Source organism: Aquarana catesbeiana, linkage group LG11 (assembly GCF_042186555.1).
Source record: "Aquarana catesbeiana isolate 2022-GZ linkage group LG11, ASM4218655v1, whole genome shotgun sequence".
In the NCBI taxonomy this organism is placed as follows: Eukaryota; Metazoa; Chordata; class Amphibia; order Anura; family Ranidae; genus Aquarana; species Aquarana catesbeiana.
Genome location: NC_133334.1, coordinates 77,053,129 through 77,074,848, shown reverse-complemented (window position 1 = coordinate 77,074,848; position 21,720 = coordinate 77,053,129). Strand labels below are relative to the sequence as shown.

The following is a 21,720-nucleotide window of genomic DNA, read 5'->3' as shown; positions in this document are numbered from 1 at the left end:
TGACTGCACATCTCCAGCTGTATCGAGGAGGGAAGTGAACAGTTGCTGCCCAATTCTATATACAGCCTAAAAGAGTTGCTGAGGAGAAGGGCCAGGCTAAAAAGTAGGACCTTTAGTATTAGGGACAGAAAAAAAAAAAAAAATAGTCATTTTAGGGGGGATTGTGAAGGAATGTGATGTAGATAATAATAATAGTAATCTGAAAATGTCTATTTTCTTATGTGCATACATATTTTTCTCCTTACTCATTATATAAGTATACAGGTTTGCTCTGTTCCTATATTTTCTCAAGATGGCGGGTACCCCCTACATCCCACACATCAGAAGAACGCGGAACTGAAGATAAAACCAAAGATCAGCCAGACCTCGTTATGAACATTCTCCTTCTTAACCAATGAGATGTACCTATTTGACTAACATAGCAATGACGTATTTGTGTGTATAAAACATTAACACCGCCTTGAATAAATTAGAAGTGTAACAGTAATGCTACTGAGCGTGTCTCAGAGTGTTTACTTTTATATGCATGCATATCAACACTTTTCAAATTAGAGACAGCAGCAGATAACCTTGGGCTCGATTGGAGCTCTTAATCATTTCCATAACACGACCATCTCCAACATCTCCCCAAACGACATATTTGTGGCCTTAAAACGTCTCCTTCTGGATCGGGACGTGCCTGGATCCGCCCTTTCCTCCTCCTCCTCGTTGCTACAATTAGCCCGCACCTGCTGTATGTCCGCCATCATGCTCTTCCCCCACTGCGCCGAACGAAAAGGAGCGGGGAATACACTAGAAAGAACGTCAGGGGCGGGCGGAGTTACACGCATGCGCGGTGTATATAAAGCGTAACACGCGTGCGTATTACGTTTGATCTGTGAGCGGAGGAAGGAGCATTGAACGCGGCGATCGTAAGAACGAAGGTAAGAGACAAACTTGGGCCTATACTGCTTCTATAGATTGAGGCCTATATTGTAACAAGATTAGGAGAGTTTGGTGTGACATTAGGCTTTGTCTTGTGTTGTGTCTTGCAGTGAACATGGATATGGTACTGAAAGATCAGGACTTCATTTCAGTCTTCATAGAGATGCTAAGGGAGCTGCCCTGTCTGTGGGAGATTAAACACCCCCATTACAAGAACCAAGCAAAGAGGAAGGCAGCACTGGAGCAATTGTGTGAAATTGTGAAGCAGGTGATCCCCACGGCAGACATCACTTATTTAAAGATTTTCATTGGTGGCCTGAGGAGCACATATCTGAGGGAGCGCAATAAAGTCCTGGATTCACAGAGATCCGGAGCAGCAGATGACATCTATGTCCCCAGGATGTTGTACTACGACAGGCTGCACTTTCTGGCAGGCCAGACTGAACCCAGGTCATCACTCTCCAGTCTTCCTTCCACGCTTCCTTCCCCCCCGGCTGAGGCTTCTGACGCCCAACCTGGGCCTTCCAGGCCACATGTGGAGGAGCCCAGATTGAGCCAGGTATAGCATTCCTCTAAATATTTCTGCTTGTCCAATCAATGATGTTAACTAGATGTTAGTTTGGAGTACTAATTTATGATTGTGATTGATGATGCAAAAACTAAAACCATGTCCCTTTTTCATACACAGGGAAGTCTCAGCCAGGAGGTGGCCGGGCCGAGCCGGCTGGCTGATCTGCAGGTCCCTCCATCCCCCCTGGAAACAGAAAGTGGCAGTAGGAGGAGTGGCCTAGAGGAGGCTGCTATCAGATTTTTTTGTAGGGCTACAGAGGTCCTGGGAGCACCCCACACCAGGCAGGAGAATATTGCTGCATTCATAGCATATAAAATGCAGAGGATGGAGGAGGGCCAAAAAGCCATGTGTGAGGCCCTCATATCAGAGGCTCTGGCGAAAGGTGTGAGGGGCCAAATTACACCTCACACACAGCTTTGGGATGGTCCTCCTCCTCCTCCTGCAGGTCCTACTCCTCCTCCAGGTCCTACTCCTCCTCCTGCCACATCTCCAACTGCACAGCCACAGCCTGGAAGGAAGTGTGAAAGGAAGACCAGACAGTGAGGATCCTGGATCCAGTCTGGTCGGCCAAAAGATGCAGCCTCTTGTGGTACCACAGCCTGGGGACACAGATGTCATCTGCTGCTTTCCAGATCTCTGCGAATTCTGGACCAGACTGCCCTCCCTTACATATGGACTCCTCAGGCCACCAATTTTGAGGTTTAAGAATTGATGTCTGCCGTGGGGGTCCCAGGCTTCACTAATTTCTCTTGTTGATCCAGTGTTGCCTTCCTCTTTGTTTGGTTCTGATCCCTTAATAAAGGATTTTTGTTTTGAATTATACTCTCCTATGTGTTTTACTTCAAAAATGATGGTTTGTTTGTGAGGATTCAGGTACATTTCTAATATACAATGTGAAATGAACAAGGGACACCAACAACAAAAAATCTCATGGAGATTAAATAATAAAAGATATCAATGGTGTTGGGGTAACTTGCCACACAAAACACACACAAAAATATTCTGGAGTAAAAATAAAAATAACATTGAACAAAGATCAGCCTTGGAAAAAATCCAAACATTAAAGAAAAAAAAAGGCTTAAAAACAAAAAAAAAAAAAAACATAAAAAATATAAAACTGTCAGATGTGACAACTAATAACAATATATTGAGGGAATCCCACTAAAAAAACACAAATAAAACTTTGTGAGAAGTGTGTGTGAATATGAGCAGCAAAACTACTTAATTCTTGTCACATTATAAAGAAGAAGAGAGTGCGCTGTATTAAACCATTTTTTACATTGCAGCGTGACGAAAGTGCTGTATCCATTGCGAACGCTAAGTTTACCAGAACGAGCTGTCCCGTGTCGGAATTTCTTCTGAGCATGCGTGGCACTTTGTGCGTCGGAACAGGCCACACACGGTCGGAATTGACGCGATCGGATTTTGTTGTCGGAAAATTTTATCTCCTGCTGTCCAACTTTGTGTGTCGGAAAATCCGATGGAAAATGTCCGATGGCGCCCACACACGGTCGGAATTTCCGACAACACGCTCCGATCGGACATTGTCCATCGGAAAATCCGACCGTGTGTACGGGGCATTACAGTGTTAGGGGTGCTGTGCCCTCATATTGGGGATGTTGCAGTGTTAGGGGTGCTGTGCCCTCATATTGGGGATGTTGCAATGTTAGGGGTGCTGTTCCCTCATATTGGGGATATTGCAGTGTTAGGGGTGCTGTGACCTCATATTGGGGATGTTACAGTGTTAGGGGTGCTGTGCCCTCATATTGGGGATGTTGCAGTGTTAGGGGTGCTGTGCCCTCATATAGGGGATGTTGCAATGTTAGGGGTGCTGTGCCCTCATACTGGGGATGTTGCAGTGTTAGGGGTGCTGTACCCTCATATTGGGGATGCTGAAGTGTTAGGGGTGCTGTTCCCTAATATTGGGGATGTTGCAGTGTTACGGGTGCTGTTCCCTCATATTGGGGATGTTGCAGTGTAAGGGGTGCTGTACCCTCCTATTGGGGATGTTGCAGTGTTAGGGGTGCTGTGCCCTCATATTGGGGATGTTGCAGTATTAGGGGTGCTGTTCCCTCATATTAGGGATGTTGCAGTGTTAGGGGTGCTGTGCCCTCATATTGGGGATGTTGCAGTGTTAGGGGTGCTGTTCCCCCATATTGGGGATGTTGCAGTGTTAGGGGTGCTGTGCCCTCATATTGGGGATGTTGCAGTGTTAGGGTTGCTGTGCTCTCATATTGGGGATGTTGCAGTGTTAGGGGTGCTGTGCTCTCATATTGGGGATGTTGCAGTGTTAGGGTTGCTGTGCTCTCATATTGGGGATGTTGCAGTGTTAGGGGTGCTGTGCTCTCATATTGGGGATGTTACAGTGTTGGGGTGCTGTGCCCTCATATTGGGGGTGTTGCAGTGTTAGGGGTGCTATGCCCTCATATTGGGGATGTTGCAGTGTTAGGGGTGCTGTTCCCCCATATTGGGGATGTTGCAGTGTTAGGGGTGCTGTTCCCTCATATTAGGGATGTTGCAGTGTTAGGTGTGCTGTGCCCTCATATTGGGGATGTTGCAGTGTTAGGGGTGCTGTTCCCCCATATTGGGGATGTTGCAGTGTTAGGGGTGCTGTGCCCTCATATTGGGGGTGTTGCAGTGTTAGGGGTGCTGTTCCCCAATATTGGGGATGTTGCAGTGTTAGGGGTGCTGTTCCCTCATATTGGGGATGTTGCAGTGTTAGGGGTGCTGTGACCTCATATTGGGGATGTTGTGGTGTTAGGGGTGCTGTGCCCTCTTATTGGGGATGTTGCAGTGTTAGGGGTGCTGTTCCCCCATATTGGGGATGTTGCAGTGTTAGGGGTGCTGTTCCCTCATATTGGGGATGTTGCAGTGTTAGGGGTGCTGTGCCCTCATATTGGGGATGCTGCAGTGTTAGAGGTGCTGTTCCCCCATATTGGGGATGTTGCAGTGTTAGGGGTGCTGTTCCCCCATTTTGGGGATGTTGCAGTGTTAGGGGTGCTGTGCCCTCATATTGGGGATGCTGTAGTGTTATAGGTGCTGTTCCCCCATATTGGGGATGTTGCAGTGTTAGGAGTGCTGTTCCCTCATATTAGGGATGTTGCAGTGTTAGGGGTGCTGTTCCCCCATATTGGGGATGTTGCAGTGTTAGGAGTGCTGTGCCCTCATATTGGGGATGTTGCAGTGTTAGGTGTGCTGTTTCCTCATATTAGGGATGTTGCAGTGTTAGGGGTGCTGTGCCCTCATATTGGGGATGTTGCAATGTTAGGGGTGCTGTGCCCTCATATTGGGGATGTTGCAGTGTTTGGGGTGTTGTGCCCTCATTTTGGGGATGTTGCAGTGTTAGGGGTGCTGTGCCCTCAAATTGGGGATGTTGCGGTGCTAGGGCTATTGTTTCCTCATATTGGGGATGTTGCAGTGTTAGGGGTGCTGTGCCCTCATATTGGGGATGTTGCAGTGTTAGGGGTGCTGTTCCTTCATATTGGGGATGTTGCTGTGTTAGGGGTGCTGTGCCCTCATATTGGGGATGTTGCAATGTTAGGGGTGCTGTGCCCTCATATTGGGGATGTTGCAGTATTAGGGGTGCTGTGCCCTCATATTGGGGATGTTGCAGTATTAGGGGTGCTGTGCCTTCATTTTGGGGATGTTGCAGTGTTAGGGGTGCTGTGCCCTCAAATTGGGGATGTTGCGGTGCTAGGGCTATTGTTTCCTCATATTGGGGATGTTGCAGTGTTAGGGGTGCTGTGCCCTCATATTGGAGGATGTTGCAGTGTTAGGAGTGCTGTGCCCTCATATTGGGGATGTTACAGTGTTAGGGGTGCTGTTCCCTCATATTGGGGATGTTGTATTGTTAGGGGTGCTGTTTCCTCATATTGGGGATGTTGCAGTGTTAGGGGTGCTGTGCCCTCAAATTGGGGATGTTGCGGTGCTAGGGCTATTGTTTCCTCATATTGGGGATGTTGCAGTGTTAGGGGTGCTGTGCCCTCATATTGGAGGATGTTGCAGTGTTAGGGGTGCTGTGCCCTCATATTGGGGATGTTGCAGTGTTAGGGGTGCTGTTTCCTCATATTGGAGATGTTGTAGTGTTAGGGGTGCTGTTCCCTCATATTGGGGATGTTGCAGTGTTAGGGGTGCTGTTCTTTCATATTGGGGATGTTGCAATGTTAGCGGTGCTATGCCCTCAGATAGGGGATGTTACAGTGTTAGGGGTGCTGTGCCCTCATATTGGGGATGTTGTAGTGTTAGGGGTGCTGTGATGAGCCCAGTACTGATGTGATGACACTGTAAGGTGACATGTAGGCAGGACCGTTTTTAAGACAGGGCAAAAGGGCAGCTGCCCTGGGCTCCATCATTATTGTGGGGCCCAAAGCAGCTGCCTTATACTTGCCAACTATTCCAGTTTAAATTCCCTTATCCCTTAAAGTTATAGTCCCGTGCTGTGTCCTCATATTGGGGATGCTGCAGTGTTAGAGGTGCTGTTCCCCCATATTTGGGATGTTGCAGTGTTAGGGGTGCTGTTCCCCCATATTGGGGATGTTGCAGTGTTAGGGGTGCTGTGCCCTCATATTGGGGATGCTGCAGTGTTAGAGGTGCTGTTCCCCCATATTTGGGATGTTGCAGTGTAAGGGGTGCTGTTCCCCCATATTGGGGATGTTGCAGTGTTAGGGGTGCTGTTCCCCCATACTGGGGATGTTGCAGTATTAGGGGTGCTGTTCCCTCATATTAGGGATGTTGCAGTGTTAGGGGTGCTGTGCCCTCATATTGGGGATGTTGCAGTGTTAGGGGTGCTGTTCCCCCATATTGGGGATGTTGCAGTGTTAGGGGTGCTGTTCCCTCATATTGGGGATGTTGCAGTGTTAGGGGTGCTGTGCCCTCATATTGGGGATGTTGCAGTGTTAGGGGTGCTGTTCCCCCATATTGGGGATGTTGCAGTGTTAGGGGTGCTGTTTCCTCATATTGGGGATGTTACAGTGTTAGGGGTGCTGTGCCCTCATATTGGGGATGTTGCAGTGTTAGGGGTGCTGTGATGAGCCCAGTACTGATGTGATGACACTGTAAGCTGACATGTAGGCAGGACCGTTTTTAAGACAGGGCAAAAGGGCAGCTGCCCTGGGCTCCATCATTATTGTGGGGCCCAAAGCAGCTGCCTTATACTTGCCAACTATTCCAGTTTAAATTCCCTCATTCCTTAAAGTTATAGTCCCGTGCTGTGTCCCGATATCTCAGTGTAACGTTCTGTTGCTGCTGCCCAGCTCTGTCCTATTGCCATGTACACATGTACAGATGACTCACCTGCAAACCCTATGTTTACATGTAAATAACCTGCACTGATATGTAAATCACGGCGGCATTAATATGTAAATAGTCGCGGACCATGGCATTGATATGTAAATAGAGGAGATATTCATATGTATATCATGTCCCCTTGAGCTCATATCTACCATCACTTCTGCTGAATGGTGCCCACTGGGAAGGTAAAGAGACATGCTTGAAAGTCCTGTCTACAACTTCAGTCATTAAGCCTAAAATCAGCCTGTTCTGCAAAGGTAAGCAAATTGGAGGTGGAACCCTTCTTCAAAAAACATGGTGCCACAGCCCTGAATTTTATTGCATGTGAACACACACATGTCAGCCGATGCATGAGGGTGTCATTAACAATTAATGGCACTTCTGTGTATATGCTAAAGCGCAGCATGTTTCTGTGGTGTCAGGAAAGCGATTTTGCTTGTATTCTCGACATACACAAATGTGAACACAAGCTAAATGTCTCAGTTACATTGGTGGTCAGTGTAAATCTTCTCACTGAATTGGGGCTTGGTGTACAATCCTTTCATTCACACTAGTGACCAGTGTGAATATCCCCATTACATTGCTGGTCAGTGTAAATCCCTCCTTACATTGGTGGTTACTGTGAATGCTTAGATTACATTAGTGGTCAGTGTAAATCCCCATTACATTGGTGGCCAGTGTAGAAACCCCTCTTTATATTGCTAATCATTAAAAAAAAATCCAAACTTGCATTTGTGGTCAGTTTCAAATCCTCCCTTACATTGGTGGTCCGTGTAGAAACCCCCTTTAAATTGGTGGTGAGTGTAAATCCCCCTTACATTGGTGGCCAGTGTAGAAATCCCCCTATATTGGCTGTTGATGTAAAATACCCCATTACATTGGTGTCAGTGTAAATTCTTCATAACATTGGTGATCAGTGTACATTTCCCTTTACATTGGTGGTAAGTGCAGAATTGCCCTTACACTGGTGGTCAGTTTAAATCCCCCTTTACATTGGTGGTCAGTGTATATCCCCCTTAACATTGGTGGTTGGTGTAGAAGTATCACCTTATATTGGTGGTCAGTACAAATCTCCTTGACAATGGTTATCAGTGTAAACTCCCCCTTACATGGCGGTCATTGTATATTCCCCCTTACACTGGTGGTTGGTGTAAATGCTCTTATTACATTGGTGTCAGTGTAGAAATCCCTCTTTTCTATTGGTGGGTGGCATAAAATCCCCCGTTACATGGTGGTCAGTGCAAATTCCCCCTCACACTGATGGTCAGTGCAAATTCCCCCGCACATTGGTGATCATTGTAAATTCCCCATTACATTGGTAGAATCCCCTACTATATACTTGCCAAAGATTTCCAGCTTTGACTTACATGATTCTGAATTTGTCACAGTTTACTGCCTCCTAACTAATCCCCCCCCCCCATCCCATCAACCCCCCAGCACTCCCACTGGTCACCCCCCCCAAGCATTGCCACTTATCGCAGGAGTTCTCTGTTTATTGATGGGTCCCGTCACCTCCCCAGTCCATGGTGTGCAGGCAGTGAGATGATGTGCTGTAACCTTTAGCAACCAATCAGTGAACAGTAATGCTGTGCATTAACCTCTTGCCACCAATCATTGAGTGGTAAGGATATGCAGTAGCCTCTAGGAACCAATAAGTGAGCAGTAATAATGTGCAGTAACCTCTAGTAACCAATTAGTGAGTGGCAAGGATGTCCAGTAACCTCTAGCAACCAATCAGTGACCAGTATTGATGTACAGTAATCTCTAGCAACCAATAAACAAGCAGAAGTCATGTGCTGTAACTTCTAGAAAATAATCGGCAAACAATAATGTTTGCTGTATTCTCTAGCAGCCAGTCAGTGAGCGATAATGATACACTGTAAGCTGTGGCAACCAATCGCAATCTCTGCCTGCTCTTATCCAGTAAACAGATTTTGAGTCTAGCTGCTATTTATTGCATGTGGAGAGCGAAATTGCATGGAAGAGGGGGCCCAAGAAAATGTTTGTCCAGGGTCCAGTCAATATTAAAGCCAGCCCTGCATGTAGGGATGACTGTGGTCACATAGCACGGACTGTCCTATTTCACTTAGTTGCCGCCCTCCGCTCCCACAGAACTGTACTCATAGCTGACTTGATTCAGCACCGCGGATAGCGCATGCGTGACAACCTCAGCCGCGCCTGGCGTGATCCCCAGTCTCCTCCCCATGGCAACGGCTGAGCCGCCTCGTCCAGCCGACTGTCAGAGCGCCCGACGTCACTGGATCACGTGCTCACCCAGACCCACGTGGTGAGGGAAAGCGTGCGCCCCTCGCTCCGCCCCCTTCTCCCCGGTCAGTAGTGGGAGAGTTGGGAGCGGTGGCGGCTGTACATGAACCCGGCGGAGAGTTATTGAACCATGCTACGCCATGAGAGCAGGAAGGGGGCCCGGAAGTCCTCCCTGGACGGACAGTGCTGGGAGGAAGCGGAGACCAGGGCCAGGTTGTTCACCAGTAAGCCCCTGCCCAGAGGGGAGAGCTCCCGGAGGAGCACCGAGTCTGAGGTCTATGATGATGGGACCAACACTTTCTTCTGGTGAGCCGCCTCACACATCCCGCTACCGCCCCTAGTGTACAGCTGCTGTAGTACTAGAAGTCCCAGCATGGGGGATCCTGGAGATGTAGTCCTTAGCAACAGTAGTTCCTGAAAACAATAGCTCCTAGCAACCAGTCAGGTGTCTCCCTCCACTCAGAGTGGTTGCTAGGGCTCCAGGCTTAGTTCAGGGTCAGTGCCGGTGTTCTGCCATATAGTGTCCTCGTATCAGATAGTGTCCGCCTCGTACTGCGCAGGCGCAGCGCCTGCGCAGTACGGAGGAGCAGGAGATGCCGAAAATGCCCGAAGTTGATCAGCTGACCATCAGCTGTACACGGCGCTCGGGCACCTGTTAGCGATGGCAGTGTAAGAGGGCCCCTCGCGGGCTCGCTTCGCTCGCCACGCTTCGGGCACGGCCTCGCTGCGCTCGGCAAATATTTATTCTAACTCTATGTCCACTTGGATAGTAGGGAATGATCCTGGACATAGGGTAAGAATAAATGCGCAGGCGCCGTGTACAGCTGACGATCAGCTGTTGAACTTCGGAGACTTTCGGAGTCTCTTTTGTCCTCCGTACTGCGCCTGCGCAGTACAGGGAGGACACTATATGATAGGGGACTGAATTCGATAAGACACCGGCCTCTCCCTCCCCCCTCTCTCCTCTGTATCTGGGAGGTCAGACCTCACATGGAGCCCATGCTGGCTGTATGCTCAACCAATCATCTGACAGGAAACATACAATCACCGGCTTTGATTTGTGTACGTCGTTCCCGTTTGCTCTTTCAGAGGAGATCAGCCCCAGTGATCCCAAGCACATAAACATGTACGCTTCACCTATTAGAGTATGTATCTGATGGGTGCAGGGACATGCATACTTTGCCAATGTATGTGTTTAGATGGGGGTACATGATGAGCATATAAACATGTACACCTGGCCTATAAGAGAGTGCGTGTTTATATGCTGTTATCTGGTGGGCGTGGGAAAATTCATACTTGATCTATGTGTGGATAGATGGGGTTATCTGATCAGCACATAAACATGTATGCATCTAATGAGAGAATAAACATGTACACTTGGTCTATAAGAGTATGCATGTTTATATGGTGGTATCTGATGGGTGTGGGAACATGCATACTTGGCCTATGTATAGATGGGAATATCTAATGAGCACACATACTAATGTATGCTTAGTCTAGAAGGGTGTGTTTGTGTAGAGCAGGGATATGTAATTAGCGGGCCTCCAGCTGTTGCAGAACTACAAGTCCCATGAGGCATAGCAAGACTGACAGCCACAAGCATGACACCCAGAGGCAGAGCATGAAGGGACTTGTAGTTTTGCAACAGTTGGAGGTCCGCTAATTGCATATCCAAGGTTTATAGGGAGGTGGCTGATGAGGACATAAACATGCACACTTGGGCCTGTAAATACATGAATTTGCTTGTTTATATAAAGGTATCTGATTAAAGTGTAAACATGTACAGTTGGTCTATAAGAGTATGCATGTTTACATAGGGGTTTCTGATGAGCACAAAAACATGCACACTTGGCCAACAAGGATATGCATTCTTATATGGTGGTTACTAACGAGGCTATAAACATGCACACTTGGCCAATAAGGGTATGTGTTGTTTTTATGAAGGTTGCTAATGAGGCTATAAACGTGCACACTTGGCCAATAAGGGTATGTGTTGTTTTTATGAAGGTTGCTAATGAGGCTATAAACGTGCACACTTGGCCAATAAGGGTATGTGTTGTTTTTATGAAGGTTGCTAATGAGGCTATAAACGTGCACACTTGGCCAATAAGGCTATGCATGTTTATATGGATATTACTGATGAGAACATAAACATGTGCAGTTGGCCAGTAAAGGTATGCATGTTTATATGGCGTATCTGAGGAGAGCATAAAGTAACACTTGGCCAGTAAGGGCTCTTTCACACGGGGCGGATCAGTGATGATCCGCCCCGTGAACACCCGCTGGCTCAGCGGGGATCGCTCCGCCGATCCCCGCTGAGCAGAAAGATGACAGGTCCATCGCTGCACGCTGTGCAGCTACGGACCTGTCAGAGCGCCGCTCTCCCCTATGGGGGATCGGATGATGACGGTCCGTAGTGTCCGTCGTCACCCGATCCGATCCGAAAACGGATGGAAAAGTAGGTTTTTCCTCCGTTACACTTTTCGGATCGGAGCGGCGTCGGATGTCAGCGGACATGTCACCGCTGACATCCGACGCTCCATAGGGATACATGTATGTCCGTTTTTCATCCGAAAACGGAAGGATGAAAAACGGACATACGGATCCCCCGTGTGAAAGAGCCTTTAGGGTATACGTGTTTATATGAAGCGAGCGCGTAAACATGCACACTTGACCTAGAATGGTATGCTTGTTTATACACTTGCTTACTTTAAGCCACATTTTAACCTGTTGATTGTGTTGAGCATGCATGATCCATCCACTGCTTAGCATCCATCACTGACATTGTTATGTAGAGCTTTGACAGCCCATGAGCCACATCCAGATATTGGTGATGTTTATCACATTAAGGCCCCTTTCACACTTGTGCGACTTGGGACTGCGAAGCATGACATGTCGTACCCCATGATTTACAATGAGTACCGTTCAGTTATGTGCGACTTCAGAGTAGTCCCTGTACTACTTTGGTCTGATTGTGTGACTTGGAGTCCATAGAACTCATTACACAGGCATCAAGTCGTGACACTTTCAGACCGCACAAATGTGAAAGGGGCCTTAGTGTAAAGATTTGTTGCGGGGTGTAGAATATTTTTTTAAAATTTAATATTATACAGGATTTATATAGCAAATATATTCCTAAGGCTTCTGCTAGTTTCTCTGTGTAGATGATGTGGAGTATTGTACTGTGTTAACCATTGATGCAGAAAGTGTGGAATGTAAGTGATCCCCATTACTGGCTGACTTGGATTATTGGAGATGCATCTTCCAGGGTTCCTCAGACACCATCATTAGGCTTTATAGAACCCGATGAAGGGATTGAAGGAATCAGGAAAGCTTGCGTTGCTAGCAACTGAAGTTAGCCAATAAAAGTGGATCATTTAAACCCCAAACTTTCTGTTTGTAGAACAGTGGTTCTCAACCTGGGGGTCGAATGTCGATTTGCCAGGGGTCCCCGAATCCTGGTCTGTTCCTGGAGCCTGTACTGCTCTCCCAGCCTTTTCGCAGCCGCCCAGCTGGGCTGTTCCTGGAGCCTGCAGCCACCCACTCAGCCTCTTCCTGGCTGCCAATTCAGTTCATGGCATGGCTGGGGGGCAGAGACTAGAGGTCAGCTGACTGGTGAGGAATGTGAAGTGGGAGGGGCTGGAGGAGACCCTATCAATTGATTTTGGCATAGGTGTCACTGCTACAAGACACCACAAAGTCGGAGACACAGTGAGTAACACTACCTGTGATTATAGTTGTCATTAAAAGTCCACACTACAGTTTTCAGATCAGCAGATGACCTTGATCAAGAGCACCTAAGTTGGCTGATCAGAACTCCCCCCAGCACTTCCACTCATCCCACTCCCCCCACCAAGGAGTAAGAGAAGGAATAAAAATAAAGAGGGTGGAACAAAGGGAGAGGAAAAGAGGAGGAGGAACAAAGAAAAAGGGAGAGAGAGAATAAGAAAAAGAACAAGAAAGACGGCTAGAGAGGGATGGGGAAAAAAAAAAACAATAAAATTAGCAGAGAGAGAGATAAAAGGGAAAGAAAGGAGAAAAAAAAGAAAGGAGTGGTACATCCTAAAATGTACCATAAGGGGTTTTAATAGTGAACGAGTGATAGGGACCCAGGGAGCGCTAAATGTCTGTGGGTTGGGGGCGAAAAATTACTTGTCTTGCCTTGGGTGCTGACAACCTGCGCTACGAAAATAATTTTACTGTTGGGGTCCCTGCAACTTTGGAAATTTTATCAAGGGTCATGGCACTAGAAAGGTTGAGAACCAGTGTTGTAGAATGTTATTCAGGGGAGAGTTGAGATAAAATGAGAGAACTCACCAGTAGCCTCAACAAAGGTCATTGAGAGCGCCATGTGGCTCACGAGCTATTGGTGGATGAAGTTTGTTGTAGAGCACGCTTATACAACCCCAAGCTGTAGAATGCCATTATCATTTCTAGGAGCTTGGTGCTCAGATATGTTTAGAGCTCCCATGCTGCAAACCTTTGTTATATCCTGCATAGGACAATAAAAAATCATTTTCAATCAGCTCTCTAGATAAAGGGTGATCCAAGAGCCAATCTTCAGGTAAAAGGGAATAATGACCCTTGCAGTGAAGCCCCAGTGACTGCCTCCATGCAGATACACAAAACACCTGTGTATCCCCTGTGTGGGTAAACATGACCCTGCACTGGTGTACGGTGTAGTACCGCCATGGGAACAAGGCTTTCTTGATAAAGTGGGACTATTGCCTGCAGTAGAGCTGCATGATTCTGGCCAAAATGAGAATCACAATTTTTTTGCTTAGAATAAAAAGGTCACGATTCTCGCGACATAAAATCTTTCACATTATACAAAAAAATTTGGGTTAGCTTTACTGTTTTTTTTTAAAAATTCATTAAAGTAATTTTTTTCCAAACAATTGTGTTTAAAAAACCGCTGCGCAAATACAGTGAGGCATAAAATATTGCAACAACCACCATTTTATTCTATAGGATCTCTACTAAAAAATATATAATGTTTGGGGGTTCTGAGTAATTTTCTAGCAAAAAAAATAAAATGATTTTAACTTGAAACCAACAAATGTCAGAAAAAGGTTTAGAGTTTAAGTGGTTAAACTGACCTAGTTTAGGCCCCTTTTCACACCGTCGGACCATTTCAGGTCCGCCTGTCAGGCGTTGTTTAGCACTGATTGGCATCCATCAGTGCTGCATATCCGTGCCACCTATCAGTGCTCATCGGTGCCCGTCAGTGCAGCCCCATCAGTGCTCATCAGTGAAGGAGAAAACTTACTTATTTGCAAAGTTTTGTAACAGAAACAACAACAAAAAACTTTTTTTTTCAAAATTTTCGGTCTTTTTTTTTTTTTTATTTAGCAGAAAATAAAAATTCCAGAAGTGATCAAATACCACCAAAAGAAAGCTCTATTTGTGGGAACAAAATGATAAAAATGTAGTTTGGGTACAGTGTTGTATGACGTGCAATTGTCATTCAAATTGCGACAGCGCTGAAAGCTGAAAATTGGTCTGGGCAGGAAGGTGTATAAGTGCCTGGTATTGAAGTGGTTAAAAATAGGATTCTAATATCTTGAACATTTTAGATGTAGTTGGAAGTCCTTTCAATCATTATTGTACATGACGAGCTCAGTGACATTGGTCCTGTGAGCTGGCAGTTATACCAAGTTCCAGTTATTGCTGACCTCTGGTCAAGGTCAGGGTTTAACTTGCAGTGTCAAGTGCTGAATTCTGACACACTTGTTAATTTGTTCTGTACTGTTAGATACGCACAATACAAACATCGTTTTTATAATGAAACTTACTAGATTAGGATAAAAACACCTTTTTGGAGTCTGGTATCTTAGCTTTCATTGAGGAAGTACAGCTAAGGCCGGGCACCTTGGAGGTATCAAGCAAACCGTGACATAATTTCCACTTACTTTGCAGCGCTGCTAGGACAAACCGCCTTTACAGTTATTCAGTAAGAATTGTCATTGTGAATGGGCATGAATGTGGGTGGGTATATCCACACCTTGAGGGCACGACAGACAAGGAGTCTTCTGTCAATCACATGAAGCAATGTTAGCGGGCAAGTCAGACCGGTAAATACACCTTGGGTCCTCCCTACTACAGTAAGCTGCAACCATATTTACTTCGCTGCTTACTTGTAAATGAACTGACTGGAAAAAGCGGGCATAGTGGGTGCTGGCCTTACAGAACGGGCAATGACTTTTTGTTACACAGGATTCAACTTGGCATTTCTCTGTGGGTAAGTGGCTGCATTTAAAGAGGATCATCAGTTTTAACAAAAATATAAATGCTATAGCTGCTGAATTTTTTTTTGAAAAAAGGAAACTTACTAGAGATGCACCGAAAGGAAAGTTTGATGCCAAAACTGAAAATTCAGGATGTACTTGGCCAAAGACTGAAAATTACAGTTATACAAAAAAGTTTATGTATGTAGATATTATAGATGGGTCTCGCTCTGTGTGTGTGTGTGTGTGTGTGTGTGTGTGTGTGTATATAGATATATATATACATATACATACATACATATACATTTTTTTTATTTTTAATTAATATCATGAATTTAAGTGTGTGAATTTTTTTTGACACCTTGAGCGCAAGAAAAATGCATCCCTTTTAAATTCTATGTATGTCTTCACACTGGGCCGTTGTGGTTGTAAAAATGAAAAGTAGTGGTGTTTTGTATTAGAGGGACTAAACCAGGGATATGCAATTAGCGGACCTCCAGCTGTTGCAAAACTACAAGTCCCATCATGCCTCTGCCTCTGGGTGTCATGCTTGTGGCTGTCAGTCTTGCTATGCCTCATGGGATTTGTAGTTCTGCAACAGCTGGAGGTCCGCTAATTGCATACCCCTGGACTAAACCTTACCTAGCCAAAATGTAATTTAAAATCCCTAATGCTTCTTTTATGAAGGGGGGGGGGGGGAAATACTTGCTAGTCCATGGAGTCCAGCATTGTGTGGCATGGAGGCAAGGACTTCTGTGTGCCCACTGCTCCTCCGCTGCCATTTTTAAATGAGAAGTGGCACATGCACACTGTGGATCTCTGGGACCTGGCAGAGACTAGCCGCTTGCCTGCACATCCATGAGATCTTCAAGCTGCCTCTTGGGTTGTGTGACGTCCAAATCCCAGGGGAACGTGGGTGGCCAGATACGTCATTCTCACCTAGGTGAGGATTCAGAAAGTAAAACTATAAAAAATGTATGCAATTGTGAGAGGGAGAGGTGATGATTAAATCAGTGAAAGCTACAGGTTTGTGTGTGGTTTAATATGGTGATAGAACATGGAATGTCATAGATCACACCAGTGTCCTGACACAAACCTTTAATGCATTCTCCCTAGCTAAAATGCTGAATGAGAGTTTTCAGTAACAAGGCACATGTGACTGCTTTTATTCCGGAACAGTGTTTTCAACTGTAATCCTTTGGGACAGCAAGCAGAACACAATCTTTGTATGATAATACAATACATGTGTTCAGCACAGCATGTGTAGTATAATGGATGACTGTATGTGATTTTGTTGGCCACAATGAATTGTAGGGGTCATCGTAAGATGTACTTTTTGATATTCTGACCTCGGTGGTTCCTAAGGTCTGTGGTTTGAATCCCTGCGGTGGAAGATCTCACATTATTGTGAGCGAGTTTTGATTGAGTGTTTGGAGGCGTCTTTAATTTGTCTCCAGAGAATCCGGTACAATCATCGGGCAGCTGAGGTTCCCTGGAGTTTTATTAATTGTCAACAAAATTATCCCAAGCACTTATGTGCAAGAACAAATGTTCTGGATGATGTTTATCATAAGCAGTGTGAACTCTGGAATATAACTTCCATCAGTGACTGATATATTTTAGTAAGAGCCCATCCTGAAAATGAGATTTTCATGCCACAGCCTGTTCCCATAGCCAAATTCTGTGCAGTTATAGATCGGGCTGTCTGTAAACATTAAGAGGAGTTAATCCACTATAACTCACGTTTTTATGAACGCTAAAAGCAATGGTTACTGGGAGAATCTCCATTTTCACTCCGTTACTTGTATATGGCAAATCACTGTGCCAACAATAATAAAAAAAAATTACAAATGCACACATTTTCTGGTGCCTACAGAGCACCTGGGATCAGCATATTGCAGGTGCAATGTCAGGCTCCTGCAGAATCTCAGTATAGCTGTCTGCCCATACCTCCCATACAGGCAGAAAGTTACTGGACATCGGGAAGATCAATGAATTACCAGCACCCGTATTGAGTTCATTGAGAACTTCAAGCTGCCGACGGTGGTGGAAGATGGTAGTTGTAGTCTGTTCATTCACACATCCCTGTGAATGAATGATGCAGCTCTGTGGGCGGAGCGCCGAATTGCCCAGCTCTTTTTAAATCGTAATATTGGAGGGGCACAGGCAGGTGATCTTTGGTAACCTGTTACCAAAGGTGAACTTATCCTTTAAGCCAAATGCATTGCTGATCTTAGTTTAATGGAGAGGTGTAGAATGTGGTAATGGTGATCGATTTTTAATAAAAAAATTCCCCATCCATCGAATGCCCCATGCTTTATCACTTTGAATGCCCCCCCCAAAGCAATTCTGGACATGGCCACCTTGATTTAGGGCTGATGATTCATGTAGCATTTACTTTCCGGAATCCGTCTGTCCTTAGCCCAGGCATGCAGGCAGGAGGGTGTGCTTTGCAACAGCGGTGGAGCATCTCTGAGGTATGTGAGGTCTCAACTTCTGCCCAGGTCAGGGTTAAGTCTTATCCCTGTCATTGGTTTAGATGGCAGAACTTCAGTGAACACTAGAGAAGCTGCTGTTAAGCGGTGAAAGACGAGCTTAAAACCTGGAATGGATGAAAGCTGATCAGAGGTACTTGTAGAAACCACTTACCTGTACTTCAGCACTGTTGTCTTAAAAATGTTCTGGTTCACCGCAGGAAAGCACAAACCTGTGCTAACAGAACTATATAAGCTGTCATTTCTAGTGCTGGCTGCCTTTCTGAATAACACATTTTGCATAATGACTGTTAGATACAGTTAGCCTTGGGAAAAGGCTAGACAGACAAGTCCAACTTCACCTTTATTTTAAGGAGGGGAGAGGTGAAGAACAGTCTCTGCAGGATGTCTAAATACAAAGCAAAAGGGGTGTGTGTATGTTATAATAAAGCGTGGGTTTTAGCGCAAACTAGAAATAGTTTAGATAAAGTGTTACTAAATCCACAACAGTAAAATCCGTTTGTATATGGAGTAAAGCATGCTGCTTGTTCTGTTATATACTGTGACACAAGTGGTTACATTAACTGTAAAGGCACAAGGTTTTTTTTACCTTCATGCATTCTAAGAAAAACACCTTGTGTGTACCAGTCCTAAAACTTACCTGAACCCCCTCTCGATCCAGCGAAGTCCTTGAGAGCCTTACCCCTCTGGGGACTTGCTCTCCCGATTGGCTTTTGGCAGCAGCGGGAGCCATTGGCTTCTGCTGCTGTCAATCACAGCCAGTGAGCTAATCAGTAGATCTTGGGCAGCCGAGCAGCGGCTCCGTGTGTGAATGGACACTCAGAGCCATGGCTTAGGAGTATGCCTGCTTGGTTGCCCCAGAGCAAGCTGCTTGCTGTGGGGGCATCCAGCAGGAGGGAGGAGCCCCGGCGTGAGACTCGAGAAAAGGGAGAACTGGGCTGCTCTGTGCTAAACCAGTGCACAAAGCAGGGAAGTATAAAATGTTTATAAAAAAAAAAAAGTTTTACTATCGCTTTAATCCTCTGCATTGTGTAAAAAGGCTGTTTGATCCTGTCTTCTCTGATCCTCCCCTACTTCCACTGTCCCCAATCAATCTCCTATAGAACAGAGCCTTGGAGTCACTCTGCACATTCTCAGTTTGGTGTGTATTGCTAGAGGTTTTTTTTTTTTTTTTCTTGGGGGGGGGGGGGGGGGTTGGGGGGGTGCGTGCATGTGATCCAATCAGTACTGTCCAGACAGAGGGTCAGGGATCTTGCAGCCTCATAGGATAGTCAGAGGAGAATGAAAACTCCTTTTACAAGTTTTAACCTGACACTGATAGAAGTCACAAGACTGCTTTATACTGCTGATGAGAAAAGGTATTTAGCAGTTTATTCGTTTAGTTTTATCGTATATATCCCAGATTGGTGATCCCACCAGATAAGGCTTGGTGCAGCTCTGTGAGCCACGTTTGCATGGCAGCCAGGTCATATGAGTAGGCTGCTGTGCCTGCGTTTCTGCAGCCGGAGGGAAATCGCACTGTGCTTTTTCACCATGCATTCTATACATTTAAGATAAAAAGCCTTCTGTGTGCAGTAGCTGCTCTTAGCCCCCTAATACTTACCTGAGGTCCATCTCTGTCCAGCTATATCCACAAATATCTCAGCCCTCTGAGATTCTCCCACCTGATTGGCTGACAGCAGCAGGAGCCAATCAGGGGAGGGGGGGGCAGGTTGGGGCTACGTGTCTAAATGGACACAGGGAGCTGTGACTCGGCTCGGGGGGTCCCCATAGCAGCACTGAACGGGAGGGAGGGGTCAGGATCACAGAAGAGGGACCCGAGAAGAGGAGAATCCGGGCTGCCCTGTGCAAATCCACTGCAACAGAGCAGGTAAGTATAACGTGTTTTTTTTTTTTTTTTAAGGGAAAAAAACGAGACTTTACAATCACTTTAAGAATGAATGTCGGCTCCACATGCCTGCAAAGAGCAGCCCAGTTTGGGATTCCGCAGCTCCCTGCACAAGTGTGAATCTGGCCTAAGGTGACAAGGGCCTAGGTGCACTGTACAAAAACGTTAGTGGAGTCTTAAATGCTAGGTATACCTTTCCGTAAAAATAAATAAATGCGCATATTTTGCAGGTAAAAAATAAGTGCTTTTATTATTTTTTTTCACGTGAATACAGCAGAGCCGATTAAAAATGCATTTAGGACGTTCAACTAATAGGTACAATATAAAATGAAATCTTTAGTGTATTGAAAGAAAAGCATTAAATAGATTAATAAAATGACCACCTGCATTATGATTTAGTAGACCTTTTTATTCTGAAGGGAACTTCAGACTAGGATTATACATGTAATGGATGTTTCCTGCTCTCTGCATGCAGCCCCTGCGTTTTTTTTTTTTTTTTCCTTTTCTTTCCTTTTACTTAGAATTTTCAAAACCCATTGAGTAAAAATCTCACTGTAGATTAGGAATGTAGGAAGTTGGTTCTTGGTCCCTCCTACTTGCACTTCACCCTTCATGGTTGGTCAGGTCGGATTCACACCAGTATGCTGTGGTTTGGCAGCAACGCGAGTTTATCTGCGTTTTGCAAGCACCTCCCATTGGCTTCTTTTCTGAAAGCTCATCACAGATGCAGGACTGATGCGCTTAATGAAAACGCAGATAAATCACAACGCACCAGTGTGAAGCCGCCCTTATACCTTGTTGCACTGGTTGGCAGATTCTGTAGCTATGATTTACTTTTTGGGTAATCCCAAATGGCCTGGCTCCTCCTGCTATTCTTAATAATATTGGAATATTTTCAGTGAAAGGCAAATGGTGTTGACTTTTTTGAAATGGGTTAATTAAAATAAACAGATCATTTTTAAAACCGGTCTGAAAATGAATAAATCACTGTTGCTTTTGTATGAATTTAATCAATAATAAACACCTGTCTTTTCATATAATCGTCTTTTATGTAAATTTGCCAAGGTAAATAGGTTTAATTGTTTGTTTTTTTTTTTTTTTTTTTCACTTTCAGTGTGAAAGCGAGTAACAATACTGTTTTGTCATTGATAAATTACCTATCTGGCATTGATTCATAAGTAAATCTGACAACTTGCTGACATTCATTATACTGCAGCAGTTTGCCAAGAAAAAACTTTCCTTGGAGAGAAGTTGTTAACTGACAGCATGGCAGACTTGGCTCGCAGAAATGAACTGCGCAGGTCGGTAATCGTCCCCGGCATTTCACAACATCGCAAGCGTCTCCATGTTGTAGTGTTTACCTTTTGTGTCGCATCATAATAGAGGGATATCAAACAGAAATGAGTGGCAGCACCTTTAATCTGGACATGACGCTTAAAGTAGTTGTAAAGGATTCTATGCAAAAAAATAAACCTGTGTGCTGCCCCCCCCTTTTCCCAGTTTATTATTATTAATTATTATTATTATTAATTATTATTATTATTATTATTATTAATTTATTTTTAACTCTTGAACTTTTTTATTTTTTTTAACTTAAATTTTAATTTTTTTTCCCCCCTTGTGTTAACAAAGACAAAAGAGAATGTGCCCAGCAAAGCTTGGAACGATACAGAACAGAACACAAAAATCAGATTATCCATACATGACAATACCAGGTGGTGCAATAGGGAACCAATAAGGAAGATCCCTGCTCAGGACATAACGTAAACACTATCACTAGAAATGAAAAATGCATGAAATACCTTACAGCCAATGACAGAAAAGGGTTATGAACAGGACGTTTTTTCTCGGAGAATAGGTGCAGGAACTCCCCCCCCCCCCCCCATCTGAGTCACCCCTTGTCTCTTCCCCCTACCCACCTCTGACCACCGTCCCTTGATTCCACCCCCTACCCACCTGCCAGTACTGCTGCTTTTAGAGAATACAGAACCAAGTATCATTTTGTGGTGCTAAATCATTTGTATGAAACATGTTAATAAAAAGAAAAGCAGTAAAATGGAT

At 45.2% G+C, this 21,720-nt stretch overlaps 1 protein-coding gene across 1 annotated transcript in view; it reads left to right on the top strand.

Moving 5' to 3' along the window:
- The first annotated feature begins 9,019 nt into the window (after positions 1–9,019).
- PTDSS2 (phosphatidylserine synthase 2) overlaps positions 9,020–21,720 on the top strand; it is a 189,400-nt gene continuing 176,699 nt past the window's right edge. Inside the window, exon 1 of the mRNA XM_073604556.1 lies at positions 9,020–9,355. Coding sequence (XP_073460657.1) covers positions 9,180–9,355 — 176 coding nt within the window. The 5' untranslated portion in view covers positions 9,020–9,179. The remainder of the gene's footprint in view (positions 9,356–21,720) is intronic.